General features: G+C 44.2%; 1 protein-coding gene across 1 annotated transcript in view; it reads right to left on the bottom strand.

Moving 5' to 3' along the window:
* MFHAS1 (multifunctional ROCO family signaling regulator 1) overlaps positions 1-17,199 on the bottom strand; it is a 53,551-nt gene that overhangs the window by 4,816 nt on the left and 31,536 nt on the right. Inside the window, exons 2-3 of the mRNA XM_053370927.1 lie at positions 4,101-4,383; positions 1,867-2,273 (exon numbers count right to left, since the gene is read on the bottom strand). Of these exons, the coding sequence (XP_053226902.1) occupies positions 4,253-4,383 (131 nt within the window). The 3' untranslated portion in view covers positions 1,867-2,273; positions 4,101-4,252. The remainder of the gene's footprint in view (positions 1-1,866; positions 2,274-4,100; positions 4,384-17,199) is intronic.

Raw genomic sequence — 17,199 nt, 5'->3', positions numbered from 1 at the left:
TTTCAGTAGTATACAAAATTAGTTAAATGTACTAGATTGTAAGTTTGTGGGCAGGGCTTGCTTTTTGTTTTTAATTTTTGTGCACTACCTTTTACATAGTATTATTATTAAATTGATGACCTAAGCAGCCGGTCATTGGAAGGCAGACAATTAAACAACTAAAATGCTGGAATCTGTGAGATGGAGGATGTGGCATTCAACAATATGTTGGTTTTCTGTCTATTTTGAAATAAAAAGGAGAAATTTTTAATCAAACTGTGACCCAAATTGAACTGTTTTATGGAAAGAAATGTCTATGCATTTCTCCCTTTTACCTCAGCCAGTAATATATTTGTAATAAGCAGCAAGCCATGACAATATCAAAACAAAAGACAATCGTTTAATTTTGCTAAGGAAGGTTAATTTGGGAACAGATTTTTTGTTCTGCTGCTACTTAAAGAGTTACTATAATAATCAATGTTATCCCTAACTGTACAATTTGCCAAGGAATAAATGTTATAACCAGCCAAAGGTATTCCTCAAGGAAATACCAAGAGCTTGTGAGCAAAATAAAGAAAGCAATCACTAACATTACTAGAGAGAAAAATTAACTGAAAAGCCAGAGCCAGTTACCGTATTTTTCGCCCTATATGACACACTTTTCCCCCTCCAAAAGTGAAGGGGAAATGTGTGTGCGTCCTATGGGGCGAATGCAGGCTTTCGCTGAAGCCTGGAGAGCGAGAGGGGTCGGTGCGCACCGACCCCTCTCACTCTCCAGGCTTCAGGAAGCTATCCGCAAGCCTTGGGAGCCCGGCGGGAGTTGCCGCCGGGCTCACAAGGCTGGCGGGCAGCAGCCAGCAGCCCGAAACCAAGGGAGCGCAGCGGAGCGTGCCCCGAGCTTCAGGCAGATATCCGCAAGCCTGGGGAGACCGCGGGAGTTCCCGCAGGAGTCCCAAGGCTTGCGGATAGCAGCCTGTTCTGGGGGCTGGGGTCAAGGGGAAAGCTTGCCGGGGGGGGGAATAATTTTCCCCCCTTTATTCCCCCCCCAAAAAAACTAGGTGCGCCCTATGGGCCGGTGCTCCCTATTGGGTGAAAAATACAGTATATTGTGGTTATTTTGGACCCCAATCATTATCCGACAGAATATTTTATCTCAGGTTTGTTCACACATCCACGTATTATCACCTGGACTCTTACATGACTCTTTAGTTAAAATCCTGAATGGACTATTTCCACTGAAAAGTACTGTTTAGAGTTGACAATGGTAACATGACAATTTCTACCTGCAATTATTATCTCCAAGAGCTCACACACGCAAATAAACAAGTGATCTTTCTATGTTGTATGTAAACTTGCCCTGGAAACAAAGAGCAACCCTTAAACCCAGTGGCATTGTGGGGGGGGGGCAGAGGGACAGTTGTCCCAGGCGCAAAATTGTTAGGGGTGCAAAATTTCAACCCCCAGTGCTGTCTCCATACAGCTGTTCGCTTCCATTCCTGGGCTGTGTTGAAAACAGCTTCTCCGTGTGAACCAGGAAGTGACCTCTCCAGACAAGAGGAATGACTCTTCTTTTCTTATCTCTGTGGCTCTAATCTCCTGAGTGGCCTTGTTAGGCAGTTGAATATGCATGCATACTCTGTCCACTTCCCTCCCTCCCAAACCCACTCTGTGTGGCCCCGGGCACTGGAAACCCACGCTACACCACCACTGCTTAAGTCATCTTTCATATTGCTTTAATGGCAATCAAGAGATTAGCAGAGAAACTAAGGATATTTTCACTGCAAGAATGGCAGGTCCCTTCCCTGCAGAAAAGGCCAACTGCAGGTGCCTTGCCCTTGCAAACCCAGAGTAAGCCCTGAGGAACACAATGACAAAGTCAAAACTTACCCGAGTTACCAACAGTGCCTTTTCAGCAGATATATCTTTCAGCTACAGCTGAACAGTGACCACACCGAGAACAACCTTACATTCACCAATGGGTCCAAACAAGTGCACAAGACAGGTCCACAGAGTTCTCAATCCCAGCGTATCGCCGTCAGTCAACAATGCTCTCGTTTCCGTGCTTACGAAGCAATTAAAACCACCCAGAGTTTTCAGACTGTCGTGTATAAAAGTTCCAAAAGCAGCACAGGATGAGGATGTTTTGCTGTGTTTCTTGCTTCAATAAGCCTCTGGACAAAGTTCTTGGAAACACACCACTCCAACCCCAGCCGATGGTAAGGATCAATTCAGGCAGGCTACAGATTTGTGTCCACCCCAGCGCATAGCCTTCCAGCACACCTGCTCCCATTAATCTGCATGTTTGAAGAAGACAAAACAGAAAGTCTCAAGGTTCATGGCGCTAAGGATCCACCTTCTCTGTACCATAATATACTTATCCTGCATCTGTACATGTCTATCATCTTCTAGTTTGTTTGTTTGTTTGTTTGTTTGCTTGCTTGCTTGTTTGTTGCTTTATCTAGCCCGGGGCAACCCAAAGCGACTTACAGCCAGACAGACAGATAATAGACCCTACATAGATTCATTAAAAAAACCAGGAGGAAAGAGAAATACATTAAAAACACCTCACCCACTTCTAGAAGGCCACAGTTAAAGGACAGAGGCCTGGTTATACAAGAAGGTTTTTAGGAAAGTATTTAGGAAAGCTGTTTGTTTGCTGTGCATCTGGACATGCCTTTAGATAAAAAGGTAAAGGTACCCCTGCCCGCACGGGCCAGTCTTGCCAGGCTCTAGGGTTGTGCGCTCATCTCACTCTAGAGGCCGGGAGCCAGCGCTGTCCGAAGACACTTCCGGGTCACGTGGCCAGTGTGACAAGCTGCATCTGGCGAGCCAGCGCAGCACATGGAACGCCGTTTACCTTCCCGCTAGTAAGCGGTCCCTATTTATCTACTTGCACCCGGGGGTGCTTTCGAACTGCTAGGTTGGCAGGCGCTGGGACCGAGCGACGGGAGCTCACCCCGCCGCGGGGATTCGAACCACCGACCTTTCGATCGGCAAGTCCTAGGCGCTGAGGCTTTTACCCACAGCACCACCCGCGTCCATGCCTTTAGATACTGCCAACCAAATTTTGCATCATGGTTCCTGACCTCAAGGAGCACATTTCTGCCTCTTTGGATATAATTGGACACCATTTTGAATAAAGATTGTGGACTGGGCCTTTCAAAACTGCACTGATTTTTTGCTTTCTTAAAATTCCTGAGCAATTCCAGGTACGAGGTTGCTAGTGTCAAAATGTATTTGACAGGCAAATCTACCGTGAATCTCAGCGGAGAATAACAGGACAATGTATTGGTTGATTTTATTAAAACCCAACGTTACTTAAGCTTATTAAAATCTAAATATGCACAAAGCCATCCCATAATGTTGCAATTTGAATAATGATCAAACATCAAGTTGCAGCATTATTTTTTAAATTCATAGATAATTTTATTAGGAGGATTTTATGGGTTAGTGCATCGAAAACACAGGACACTAGTAGGATCTTCGGACTTATTGACAGTTAAAACTGAATGTAAGTCACCTAGAGACAGCTCTGTGTTAGGCAATTACCAAATTTATTATTTACTTAACAATGGCTTCATAATTTATTTAATAATGGCTTTAATAGTTTTATAAGTCCTGGTACGTTATGGGATTGAACAAACATTTATTATAAATGAGCAGCTGAAGCAAACAAACCTACGTTTGCTTTGGAGGATATTTCGAAACCGTTTGCAGAACAGCAACTTGCTTAATCCCAAATCTAAACTGGACGCTACTCGTCTGCTCTGTGTATTACTGACATAGTTCTTTCATGCACATGTCAGCAGAGCAGTGTGGGCGCTGGTTCTCATGCAAAAATAAACCATGTGCCGCTAACTGCGAGATGTTCCTTAGTGAGGCTTTTTTTCTGCCGTGGTTGATGTTTGCCCAGAACAGGAGTTGCAAGTGGATTTCAAAAACACAGACAAACGGAAGCTTTTAAGGTGTAAATTCTGCAACATAAATAAATAAGCAAAACAAGGAACCCTCGTAAAATACTCACCCTCCACCAAAATTCAGCTTTGCTGTAGCAATCTAGCCTAAAAACCCCACACTGCAAATACCTTCCCATTCACTAAAGGAAAACAACATAGCTGTACCTTTATTTCCCAAGCTGTGTTGTCCAGGTCCCACCAGTAATCAGAAACATCTCTGGGCTGTACATTTCCAAAAATGCTTAGGAAGGGCTTGTTCGATTAAGGGGTGTTTGGTGTGTCCTTATATGGGGGCAAAGGCAGGTGTCTTCCAGAAGTTACTTGGAACAAGGGCTGATCACTGTCGGCGTAGGGGGGTAAACCAGAGCCACATTCACTCGCTCGTTACCGTTCTTCGGACAGATGATCTCAGTCACTCCCTCTGGCCTGGGCTGACTCAGCAATTCTCCTGCGGAAAACAAGGTAGAGGGTGTTAAGACAGCCACGACACATCTTGCTTCAGGTCTCGAGTCACAAGAAAGGTAAGTTCCCAAGCATGGATAAGGAAAACACAACTCAAGCGATCATTAACTGCTTGAAGAGAAGTAAGGTAAAGGTAAAGGTACCCCTGACCATTAGGTCCAGTTGTGGCCGACTCTGGGGTTGCGGCGCTCATCTCGCTTTATTGGCCAAGGGAGCCGGCATACATCTTCCAGGTCATGCGGCCAGAATGACTAAGCCGCTTCTGGCGAACCAGAGCAGCGCACGGAAACGCCGTTTACCTTCCCACCAGAGCGGTGCCTATTTATCTACTTGCACTTTGATGTGCTTTCGAACTGCTAGGTTGGCAGGAGCAGGGACTGAGCAATGGGAGCTCACCACGTCGCGGGGATTCGAACCGCCAACCTTCTGATCGGCAAGTTCTAGGCTCTGTGGTTTAACCCACAGCGCCACCCGCGTCCCAGACCCTACATAGATTCATTAAAAAACCAAGAGGAAAGAGAAATACATTAAAACATCCCGCCCACTTCTAGAAGGCCACAGACAGTTAAAGGACAGAGGCCTGGTTATACATGAAGGTTTTTAGGAAAGTATTTAGGAAAGCTGTTTGTTTGCTATGCATCTGGACATGCCTTTAAATACTGCCAACCAAATTTTGCATCATGGTTCCTGAGCTCAAGGAGCACATTTCTGCCTCTTTGGATATAATTGGACACCATTTTGAATAAAGATTGTGGACTGGACCTTTCAAAACTGCACTGATTTTTTGCTTTCTTAAAATTCCTGAGCAATTCCAGGTACGAGGTTGCTAGTGTCACCCGCGTCCCTCTTTTGAAGAGAAGTAGCGTAATGCAAAAATGCCACCCGACACAATTATCGTATTGACAAACTGAACGTCTGAAGGAAGCAAGACAAAAGGAAGCAGCTGTCATCGCTTCCCCGTTCCAATCACCTGCACTGCCAGACAGACGGACTCTAGAGATCTTTATCTAGAATCGGAACATTTAATGCATGCACTCCCAGAGTCTTATGAAAGAAAGGCTACAGAGAAAAAGAGAGATTGCCATTAGGATTTAGGGGTAGATGGGCTCTGGCTCAATGAAGGCTTTAATAAATGAATTAAACTATACCTGCCATGAGCAGACTTGGTAAGAGCCAGGCACACAGTCACACTTTAAACCCCTGCCTAGGTATGTTCCAGTGCAGGTGTGCACTGAATTCAGTCTTCCTTCTCAACGGCCTCGGAAGAGAGCCGTGGAAAGTGAGAGAGGCCCTCCAGAGACCCTCTGCAATTGCACATGCCTTTGGATGCAAGCACTTTTCCTAAATTCTTCTAGGGATCAGACATTTGTAATTTCCCCTAGGAAATTATCTATTTTCAGCCCAGACCTTTCTGTGCTAATGGCTTGCAACCATTTCTCCTCCTCAAATTATTGTTTCTTCAGTGCAAACACAGAGTAAATAAAAAAAGGCAGTTGCCTGTTTCTAAGGAGCTGTTGAGCACCTTTCAACGGTGTGGGAAGATAACAAGAGGGGAAAATAAATGAGAGAGACTATGGTAACGGGATAGGTGAGCAAATGCAGACAGAAGAGGTGATTGTTGATGAGGAGGTTTTCCCAGGTAGGCCTGGTATCCAGATGCTGACATTTCCCTCCTTTAGATATTTAATAATTCAAGGTCTTGATCTAAATACCCCCAACAACTGTAGGCTCTCATTAATGCATTCCAAATCTTTTGTTGTATCAGTTCTCCTCTGGAGTTTCTTTAGTTTCTTTGGGTTGCATCCAACACTGTTGTTACCTGTACACCCTCAAAATCTGCTCCGGAGGGCACAGGAAGAGGACAGAATTAACACAACAACTCTTCAGGTCTTTCAAATGTATTTCAAATAATGTTATATAAAAAATACAGTAGCCAATTAGTCTTATTAGTTGATAATGAGTCAACATTTAGATCAGCTAACAATAACATCAGAATACAGTATGTGTACAATGTTTCCAAGTGTACATGGCACTTTATAGAATAACGCCAGCAAAGAAAAAGGGGGATTATGACCCAATAGCTCAGAGTTATGGGTTCGAATCCCATGTTGGGCAAACGTTTCCTGCATTGTAGGGGGTTGGACAAGATGACCCTTGTGCTCTCTTCCAATTCTACAGTTCTATGATTCTATGGAAGTGAGAGCTGGACCATAAAGAAGGCTGATCGCCGAAGAATTGATGCTTTTGAATTCTGGTGCTGGAGGAGACTCTTGAGAGTCCCATGGACTGCAAGAAGATCAAACCTCTCCATTCTTAAGGAAATCAGCCCTGAGTGCTCACTGGAAGGACAGATCGTGAAGCTGAGGCTCCAATACTTTGGCCACCTCATGAGAAGAGAAGACTCCCTGGAAAAGACCCTGATGTTGGGAAAGATGGAGGGCACAAGGAGAAGGGGACGACAGAGGACGAGATGGTTGGACAGTGTTCTCGAAGCTACAAACATGAGTCTGACCAAACTGCGGGAGGCAGTGGAAGACAGGAGTGCCTGGCGTGCTCTGGTCCAGGGGGTCACAAAGAGTCGGACACGACTAAACGACTAAACAACAACAACATGATTCTATGACCTAATGAGCTTACAACCTGAAGTACCATATTGGTGAATACTATGAAGGGAGAAGGGAATACAAATTAATGTGTCAGACGTCAAGTGGGGGAGACTCAAGTTCAAATCCCAGCTTTGACCATGAATCTCACTTGATGTTTTTGGGGTCAGTCAATGTCTCTCTGACTAACTTACATCACAGAGTGCCATGGGTGTAAGTGAGGAGTGGGATGTTGGGTGGGGGGGAGAACATGCCATGTACACTGTTGTGTTTGTTAGAGGAAGGGTGGGACACAATAGCATTAAATGGCACTGTTACAAGAAGGGGGGGGGAATCATCCTCCCTTATTCCCCCAGGAAAGAAATCAATAAAGACAGCAATATTCAGAGTTTGAAGATTCTTTAGTTTAAAGGATGGAAGTTGCCGTTCACACAATTTCATCTGATGTTCTGTGCTAAACAGGCCAGAACAACATCCGCAGCAATTCCTGCACCCAGCCCCACAACTTCCAGGCTGTGGAAACTTTTTTTTTAATTGAAGAACACAAACAGCAATTTAAAGATTTCAAAGGATGGAAAATTCTTCCACTGAATTTTCCCTCCAGGAGTTAATTACTAATTTGTTGAGACTACTGTGACATTTTGTTTCATGAAGCAATAACTAGCTTTATGTAGGGTTTGTTATTGCATTTCGCCACTTCTGAATAATTCCCAGCCCCACACCCCCACCTCATAAAAAGGACATGCTTATCCAAGGCAATATGAACGTTAACAGGTTGTAGACACAGCCTGCAGTTTGGAGTCCCCATGAATAGGCGAGAGTAAAGAGTTCGATGAGGAGCATTTGTCCTTAAAATGGCAAGCACATGCAATCCTAAAGGAGCATGTTACACTTAATAATAATAATAATAATAATAATAATAATAATAATAATAATAATTTATTTATACCCCGCCCTCCCCGGCCAGAGCCGGGCTCAGGGCGGCTAACACCAGTAAAATTACAATAAAACCATAAGGGGTGGGGGGACAATTTAAAATACAGGTTAAAAATGCAATTTAAAATGCAGCCTCATTTTAAATGTAGCCCATAGATCAAAACCATAAGGGGAGGTAAACATAAGGGTCAAACTGAGTCCAAACCAAAGGCCAGGTGGAACAGCTCTGTCTTGCAGGCCCTGCGGAAAGATGTCATGTCCTGCAGGGCCCTAGTCTCTTGTGACAGAGCGTTCCACCAAGTTGGGGCCAGTACTGAAAAGGCTCTGGCCCTATGTCAGGGAACTGCAGGCAGCGAGGGAGGAAAGAATTAGAGGATACAGGTAACGATCTCCACTGCTCAGTACTGAGTCCTCCTCAGAAGACAGAGAAGAGGATAGTGAGTCTGGGGAGGAAGGGGTGCTTCAGAGAGAGGGGGATCCACGTCCCAGGGGGAAACGGAAGGGGCTGAGCCGTTGACTCTGTTGGTCTCGAGGGAGAGGGAAAAGAGAAAGTAGTTAGAGCAACGCGTCATGAGAGACGGGTCGCTTTGTTTATTCTGCATGTAATCTTGTAGGAAAGAAATAAAGAAAGGAATTGAACATTTTTTATGTATGCAACAACAGCAGCAAGAATACTGCTCGCCAAGTATTGGAAGACACAAGATCTACCCACCGTGGAAGAATGGCAGATGCAAGTGATTGACTACATGGAGATGGCAGAAATGACTGGCAGAATCCGTGGCCAGGGAGAAGAATTGATGGAAGAGGATTGGAAAAAGTTTAAGAACTATCTACAAAAATATTGTAAAATGTTTGAGTGTTAAAATGATGTGGGATGTGAAGATAACATGGCATTTGGGATATGGTTAAGAGAGTTATGAAAAGAAAAATCTTAAAAAGGAGAAGGGGGGTATGACTAGAATAATATTATGTCAAAGTATACAAGGTGGTATAAGGGTTCAAGATAAGGGAAATTAGAGACATAATAACTGGAAATATATAATTATAAACGAGTTTGGAAAAAGGGTTAGAATTTGCTGAATTTGACGGAATAAAGAGGAATACAAAAAAGGGGGATGTGAGGAGGTCAGGAAAGAGGGATATGGATTTTTGAAATTTAAAAAGTGGAATTTTTCTCTTTTTTTTCTTCTTTTCTTTTTCTTGTTAAGTGTGTATTTTTTGTTTGTTGTTGATGTTCTCGTTTTGTTATATGTGATATATGTTTTGTAAAATCTTAATAAACATTTTCCAAAAAAAAAAAGAAATAAAGAAAGGAATTTATGGCTGGCTGCCGGGAGTGTTTCTCTGCTAAGTGCAGCAACGCATGCAGCTGGCAAGCTGACACCCTAGTTGAGACCAAGGCTCAAAAGAAAACGGGTGGGGACAGTTGTGGCAAGTCATAGATATTAACATGGTATGTGGCCACAACTTTCCCCACATGCAACAGTCACCATTGGAACTTATTATCTGTCTTTCCTACTGGGGAGCTCTGGCTTGCTCTCCCTCTTCTGCATTTGCAGCCTCTCTTTTGTTCTTGCTCATGTTACTGGCATAAGCTGGCCTTGCAAAGAAGCCCAGAGAAGCGACAAGCCGACAGAAATTTTAAAAATCGCTGAAGTCTCTACGTTGCCTGAGTTCAGGGCTGTGTGTGAGATGGTAAGATCCCACAGGAATGCAAAGGGGGGGGGGGAGCACAAAAAATAGTACTGGGTGCACAACTTGGCTTCTCGCGACACTCAGCTTTCATTAAAAACAACAACACCCCAAATTCCCAGTCCTTGCAAATGTAAAGATATGCTTGAAAGTGGTCGCTTCCAACTCTACAATTCTATGATTGCGCACGCATGCACACACACAACCTTCCCAAAGGTCATATTAATCTCAGGGTAGGGAAGGTCACATCACTTTGGGTGGGGTGAGGCTTGTGTTTTGACAAGATGATCAAGGGTCCTCTGAGCTCTGTCTCCCTCTTAATTAAAAGAAAAGTAAACTGCAGCTTCAAGCAGCTGATTGACTGTACTCAGTAACCTGGCTGCCTTTCTTTCAAAAATGTGGGACAATGGGAACAATGGTAGGTGAGGATATTGCATTTGGGGGGGGGAAGAGATGGCTGCCCCACCCCCTGGCCACTTTGTCAAAAGGTATGTCTCCCCTCCCAAAAGTGGAATTTAATTTACCAGCCCACTCTCCCAAGCCTCTGATATTCTCCTCTGAAGTGAAGGCCCAAGACAGGTGTTGATCATGATGTGAGCTGCGCACAGGTGGTCTGAAGCAAGCGAGCTACTGCCATTCCTGCGGCGCCTCCTTTTATTGAGACAAATATGCAAGCTAGGCGGATACATTTTGGGCTGTGACCTTTACACATCTTCTGTCCCTAGATCGTGGGGTGGTACAAAGCTATTTTGGCACCTGTTTTCCACAGCGTCATTTTCCCCTTGCACAGTGTATGACAAAGGAGACAAAGGTCTCAGGGACAAAAGGTTACAGACAGGACACCGCTGACTGCTGAGACCGCAAAAGGTCAGACATAGGGGATGATGTTCCGACAGCCGTGGCTTGTCTGAGGGGGAGTCTTCCCTGCACCCCAAGGTCACGCGTGCAGGCAGACTGTGGCTGCCTGCTGGTGGAGTGTGCGCTCCCTCCGGACCTCACTGTCCACTCCGCGATATCCCTACACTCCTCCACTAACAGCTTGGAGAATAACAAATGGTCCTATGAAAGGGTGGTGGTGGTGGTTTGTGATTATCCTCCGTTTCTCTGAGCAAGATTTCCTGTAGTTAATGTAGTAGACTCACCCTCATCCCTACTTGCAGAAGCAGAATAATATATTAATTCATTTCCGCAAACAAGTTTAAAAAGGCATAATAAATTAAGCAAAATCAATAGTGCGAATCTGCTCAATCTGCGTCATTTATACTGAGGGTGAGGAACCTGTGGCACTCCAGATGTTGCCTCATGCTGGCTGAGGCTGATGGGAGTTGCAGCTCAACATCTGGAGGGGTGCAGCTTTCCCACTCCCAATTCGCACAGACCACAGAAATCCATTTTTAATTTGAGGGATTTTTATATTTGCAGCACAGAATACTCATAAACCTGCCTACTTTATTACGCATAATATAAAGGTAAACGACCCCTGACAGTTAAGTCCAGTTGCGATCGACTCTGGGGTTGTGGCGCTCATCTCGCTTTACAGTGGTACCTTGGGTTAAGTACTTAATTCGTTCCGGAGGTCCGTTCTTAACCTGAAACTGTTCTTAACCTGAAGCACCACTTTAGCTAATGGGGCTTCCTGCTGCCGCCTCACCGCCGGAGCACGATTTCTGTTCTCATCCTGAAGCAAAGTTCTTAACCTGAAGCACTATTTCTGGGTTAGCGGAGACTGTAACCTGAAGCGTATGTAACCTGAAGCGTATGTAACCCGAGGTACCACTGTACTGGCCAAGGGAGCCGACATTTGTCAGCAGACAGTTTTTCCGGGTCATGTGGCCAGCATGACTAAACCGCTTCTGGTGGAACCAGAGCAGCGCACGGAAACACTGTTTACCTTCCCGCCAGAGCGGTACCTATTTATCTACTTGCACTTTGAGGTGCTTTCGAACTGCTAGGTTGGCAGGAAAGGGACCGAGCAATGGGAGCTCACCCTGTCGTGGGGATTCGAACCGCCAACCTTCCGATCGGCAAGCCCAAGAGGCTCAGTGGTTTAACCCACAGCGCCACCCACATCCCTGGGCATAATATAGTTTATACCTATTAGTGTTACATATAATCTGTGGTATGCAGAGAGAACGGGTGCAGAGTCTTCTCCTGCCGCCATGTTTTTGCATTTTTTCTTCTATTTCCCTTGCAATTCTGAAAAGTACACTTGGCACCTTGGCCAGAGTTTGTTTGCTTATTTGATTTTCATACTGCCGCTCCTCTCAGCTGGGAATCTGGACATGTCAGTGACCTATATGCTGAGGATGATGTTATGTTCTGGTGGCGGACGCCACATACAATTTAAGACGAGTTTAATAACAGCCGCAGCAGCAGTGGCGTCTGGGATGACGACCACAATGATTACATTTCTGAGTAGCATGCAGCACCCTTATTTGTTTCTGTGTGGACCATTCCCCCAATCACATTATCAAGCCTACCACATGCCCGAGTAATCAGTGCCAAGCATTATATAAACTCATCCTTTAAGGGGGGGGGGGAATAACAATTTTCCTGTTCTGCTGAATTAAGCCCCAGTGGAGTCCAAGAGGAATTAGAAATGTTCTGCAGATCAAAGTCAAGAAAGGTCACATTGCCAGAAGGAACTCTTGGCTCCTTTTCCTCTCATTGCATTAAGGGAAAGCGGGGGGACAGGGCAGGAAAGAGAGAAGGTGGCACACACACACACACACAAACACACACACACAAATCCCTCCAGCTTTTTTCATCGACTAGACCTTTTGCAACCCTTCTGTGTTTGGATAGTACATTCTTTCTGAGGCATGTCACACACAATTGGAAACCCCAGCTCCTGACGGCAAGCCGTTTCATAAAAATGAGAGATAATACAGAAAGTGAAGGAACTCTTCTATTGCCAAGAAATAGCCTCCTTCTAACCCACCCACCCACCAAAACACCCCAAGAACCCAGAGGTACAGACTGATTTTCCCCCCTTCTCTTTCAACACTGGGACGCCAAATTGTTTTACTGCTTTTATTTTTGCATGTGGGATTGTATTGACTTTTTAAATTGCTGTGCCTCTCGTAAGAAACGGGGGACAGAAAGAAATATTACAGTAAGTCAGGGTTTCCTAAAAGCGGTCAATACTGATCCCCTGGGGTTGATAGGACTGTGCAGGGGATGATTAAAGATCTGGGGCTGACAAGGGCTGAGGGGTGGGAAAGAAGTTTACGAGGTATACTGCAAAAAAATTAATCAGAGATTATGAGCCTCGGGCATGTACAGAGTTCCTTCTCAATGAGGAACCTCTGTATTTCATAAGATGATTCCACAAAACAACCGCATCAGACCATTCTGCTTTGCTGCTAAAAAATTGTGTACACAGGTACACTTTTATTTTTTATTACCCTATTTCACTTTTTTAACATTCTATGATTCCTAGTGATGTCAACTGGAGATTAGTAAATGTTGATTACCGTATTTTTCTGAGTATAAGACTAGGTTTTCTTCTTTAAAAATTATGTTAAGAAAAGGGGGACGTCTTATACGTGGGGCAATTTCCCCCCATTTTCTTAATTTGGAGTCCCCAAAAATAGGGGGCGTCTTATACACGGGAAAATATGGTATATGCTGATATTCCTAGACTTTATTCCATTTGCATTCCTAAGATTCTGGGTAAAGGATGACTTTATCAACTCATCAAGGGGTCCATGAACTCAAAAGCTTGGGAAACCCAGTTATAAACAAACAAAACGGGCGAGCCACTTCAGTGACTGAGCCAGTTCGTACATCCATATTCAATACCTGTCTTACCAGCGTGAATGAACTCATCGCAAATCCATCGCCACAAACAGGACTTCTGTAGCATCTCAGACACAGTACTTTCTCAATGATATTAAAAGGCATTTCAGTCCCTATCGACTTTTCTGGGTGTGGGTCAGAATATCTGCACTAAGGCCAACCACATTATATGGAGCACACAGTCCACTATGACCCTCCTCTCCACCACACACACATTGCACTGCAAAATTATTACATTTTACAACTAGTAAACAGAGGCAGGGCAATCAGGCTGCCTCAAACCGTACTGCTTGTACCCACTTAACCCAGCATGCAAAAATGCCTTATCCCAAGGGAAAATGCTGTTTGAAAAGCTCTAGGCTGGACTTAAGGTAATTGCCAGGCCACGCAATTTTGCCAATGTTGATAATGTATTATGTAACTGATTTAGAAAGCACTTATTGCTGATGACTGAGCAAGGTCATCAGACTCTTCAGCTGAGCTGCTTCTGTCCTGCAAGAATGTCCGTACAGAGAGTGGAAAACAAGATAGAAATGAATTATGGGGAATATAAAATTAATGCAAAGAGGATAGAGATGCAATTATATTACCCACCCACTTATACAACAGGAACTCCACAAGTGCAACGAGACTTTGGTTTCTCTCCTCCACCTCCTCCTGCAACCTCCCCTGGCCAAAAAAGTGAACCAAAATAAAAAACCTGCTTCAGAGGTGCCCAAAGCAAAAGGTGTTCATTAACGACCATAATCACAGTTAATGATTTTACTAAGATCATAAGCTATAAATAATTGTGTACCTATTTAAATATACAGTGGTACCTCGGGTTACATACGCTTCAGTTTATAGACTCCGCTAACCCAGAAATAGTGCTTCAGGTTAAGAACTTTGCTTCAGGATGAGAACAGCGGCGCGGCAGCAGCAGGAGGCCCTATTAGCTAAAGTGGTGCTTCAGGTTAAGAACAGTTTCAGGTTAGGTACGGACCTCTGGAATGAATTAAGTACTTAACCCAAGGTACCACTGTATGTTTTTAAATATGCTGGAAGCTGCCCAGAGTGTCTGGGGCAAGCAACCCAGTCAGATGGGCAGGGTACAAATAATAATTTATTTTTATTTTTATTAGTTCAAGATGGTGCTGACCTCCCCATGCAGTTTGAAGGAATTAGGCTGACAGATGAAAGCCATGGGTGGGGGGTATACTATTTTACATCATGAATATTACCTCAGTGTATGATCAATTACTGCTCAGTGTCAGACACCTTGCCTCATGACAATCCTGGATTTCTCCAGGTGGGTCGAACCGAGGAAATAAGGCCCGGTTCCACTGTCCAAACCAGTGACGTCTGGAACAGATTGGGCTGCCATCTTGACTCAAAAGGCTGTCCAATGTTACCGAAATGCAGACGAAAAAACTGCTCCAGTTTCTTCTCTCCTCCTACTCTATCTTCAAGCCCAGGTTTAGGTCTTCTCCTCTTCCTGCCTTGGGACCTCTGTAGTCTTGGCCTCACCCTTTTCAATCCTCAGATGCACCTTGTTTCCACAAACTTAAGTTCTCAAAGCTACAGATGAAGAGTATGTGGTTAAAGCAATTATCATTTCAGGAATGTGCATGGGCCCATTCAAGAACGTAGTCTTGGGTGCAGTAGAACTCATCTCCCTGAGCATCTCGCTTTTCATTTGTTTTGAAAGTTATCTTTTATGGCTGCACAGATATGCCTCCAGCTGAAACCAGACTACAGCTGATGGAAATTTCAAGTGAGTTTGGGCAACAGGGGCTTCACTGCTCCTGCAAAACTACTTACTCATCCTCATATCTAGCAGCAGAAGAATTATTCCACAAGTTTTACCATTTTGCATAAGTTAAGAAGGCTGATCGCCGAAGAATTGATGCTTTTGGATTATGGTGCTGGAGGGGACTCTTGAGAGTCCCATGGACTGCAAGAAGATCAAACCTCTCCATTCTGAAGGAAATCAGCCCTGAGTGCTCACTGGAAGGACAGATCGTGAAGCTGAGGCTCCAATACTTTGGCCACCTCATGATAAGAGAAGACTCCCTGGAAAAGACTCTGATGTTGGGAAAGATGGAGGGCACAAGGAGAAGGGGACGACAGAGGACGAGATGGTTGGACAGTGTTCTCAAAGCTACCAGCATGAGTTTGACCAAACTGCGGGAGGCAGTGGAAGACAGGAGTGTCTGGCGTGCTCTGGTCCATGGGGTCATGAAGAGTCGGACACGACTAAACGACTAAACAACAACATGCTAAAAGCATCCATACTTGGTGTAATTTATTCAGAAGTCAGCTTTCTGCCTTGCCCTAATTAACACATATATATGTAAATTACAGAGAATGCACGGGCCAGAAGGAATCTTTGCTGCACTGGACGGAGCAACAAGAAGACATTCTGGCACCCAGGGCGGAAATTCCAAACCACCATTTTGCCACAGTGGTAAAAAATAAAATCTAAATAAATGTTTTGTTGGCATTTAAAGGGTACCCCAAAATATCTGTCTGCAGCAGGCCCCTCCTCACTGTGCCTAAAGATGTGATTGGTACAGCGTAGAGCAAAACATTGAAAGGAACTGTAGGAAAACAGGCAGCTCTTCCTCCCCACCAAATCTCACAGATTGTCTTTGCTATATCTAGCTACAGCATCACTGAAACAAGTAACATCTGGAAACTAAATCAATGTGTCAGGGAACCTGTTTATGTCCAGGGGCACAGCTGCCCCTTCCAGTTTCAGCAAGTCATGGCAAGTTATCGTCAGACATTCATCACTTACGACCAAAGTCGCTTTCATACTGCATCACCAGCTGTAATGTTATCACTGAAGATGAACTGGAAGGGCACAACAGGAGAGAGGGAGAGGATTCTGAGACCAAGCAAAATGAAAGTGGAAGGACGCACTGGACCTCAGAGGGAGAAAATAGGTTCTGAGAGAAATCAAGGATGGAGTGCTCATCGTCACAACACACCACTTTGACCGCTGCTGCTTGCCTGTATGCAGCCAGTAAGACATCTATCTAATGAGCACTCACATAAAAGGGCAGTGTAAACAGAAGCGTCCATTTTGAAGCTATTTAAAAATTGTTTTTATCATGTAATGTCCTTGGGAAAAGAGGCCATTTTATGCCCCCCTTTTATAAGAGCTAATTTTGCTTTCCGTACTAAGAACTTCCAGCCTTTAAAGGATTTCTGCATCTTAGTCAAGACTACAGGTGACCTGAGAACAGGGGTGTGGCAGGGGATGTTTGGGGCATTGAACAGAGGGGATGTTCATTGTTTCAAAAGGACTGGGGCAAATTTTTACTTTATATGAAAGAAAATTGTAAACAGTTGAAAACGTTTGTAGGTTTAAGTTGAAATGTTTGGTAATGGGAAATTAAGGAGCTGATTTACTTATAAGAAGGTGATTGCTAAAAGATTTATATAAGGTAAACAAGTGAATATAGGAATGTGAAAAAAATGGTAAAGTGATATGGAAGTCTGTTAGAGGGAGGGAAGGAGGTCGATGCTTTACTTAAGTAATGCTTTAAGTTATGATTTTTTTGATTTTTTTATACTGAAATTTTTCATACTGAAATGTAATGAAATAAGGAAAACATAATAAAAATTATATTTAAAAAAAAAAAACAGAGGGGATGTTCAGTGCTGGGAAAGGGGTGGGGTGGGGGAGAAGAGTGAGACAGATTCATCATACCTGGGGCTCTTATCCACAAACTAAACCAGCAATTCATTCCAAAGTCTCCCTTTCTTCTCTTGGACGTCACCGC

This window comes from Podarcis raffonei, chromosome 17 (genome assembly GCF_027172205.1).
Source record: "Podarcis raffonei isolate rPodRaf1 chromosome 17, rPodRaf1.pri, whole genome shotgun sequence".
Taxonomy (NCBI): Eukaryota; Metazoa; Chordata; class Lepidosauria; order Squamata; family Lacertidae; genus Podarcis; species Podarcis raffonei.
Note: the sequence above shows the minus strand (reverse complement) of the source record. Positions and strands in the feature narration are given on the sequence as shown.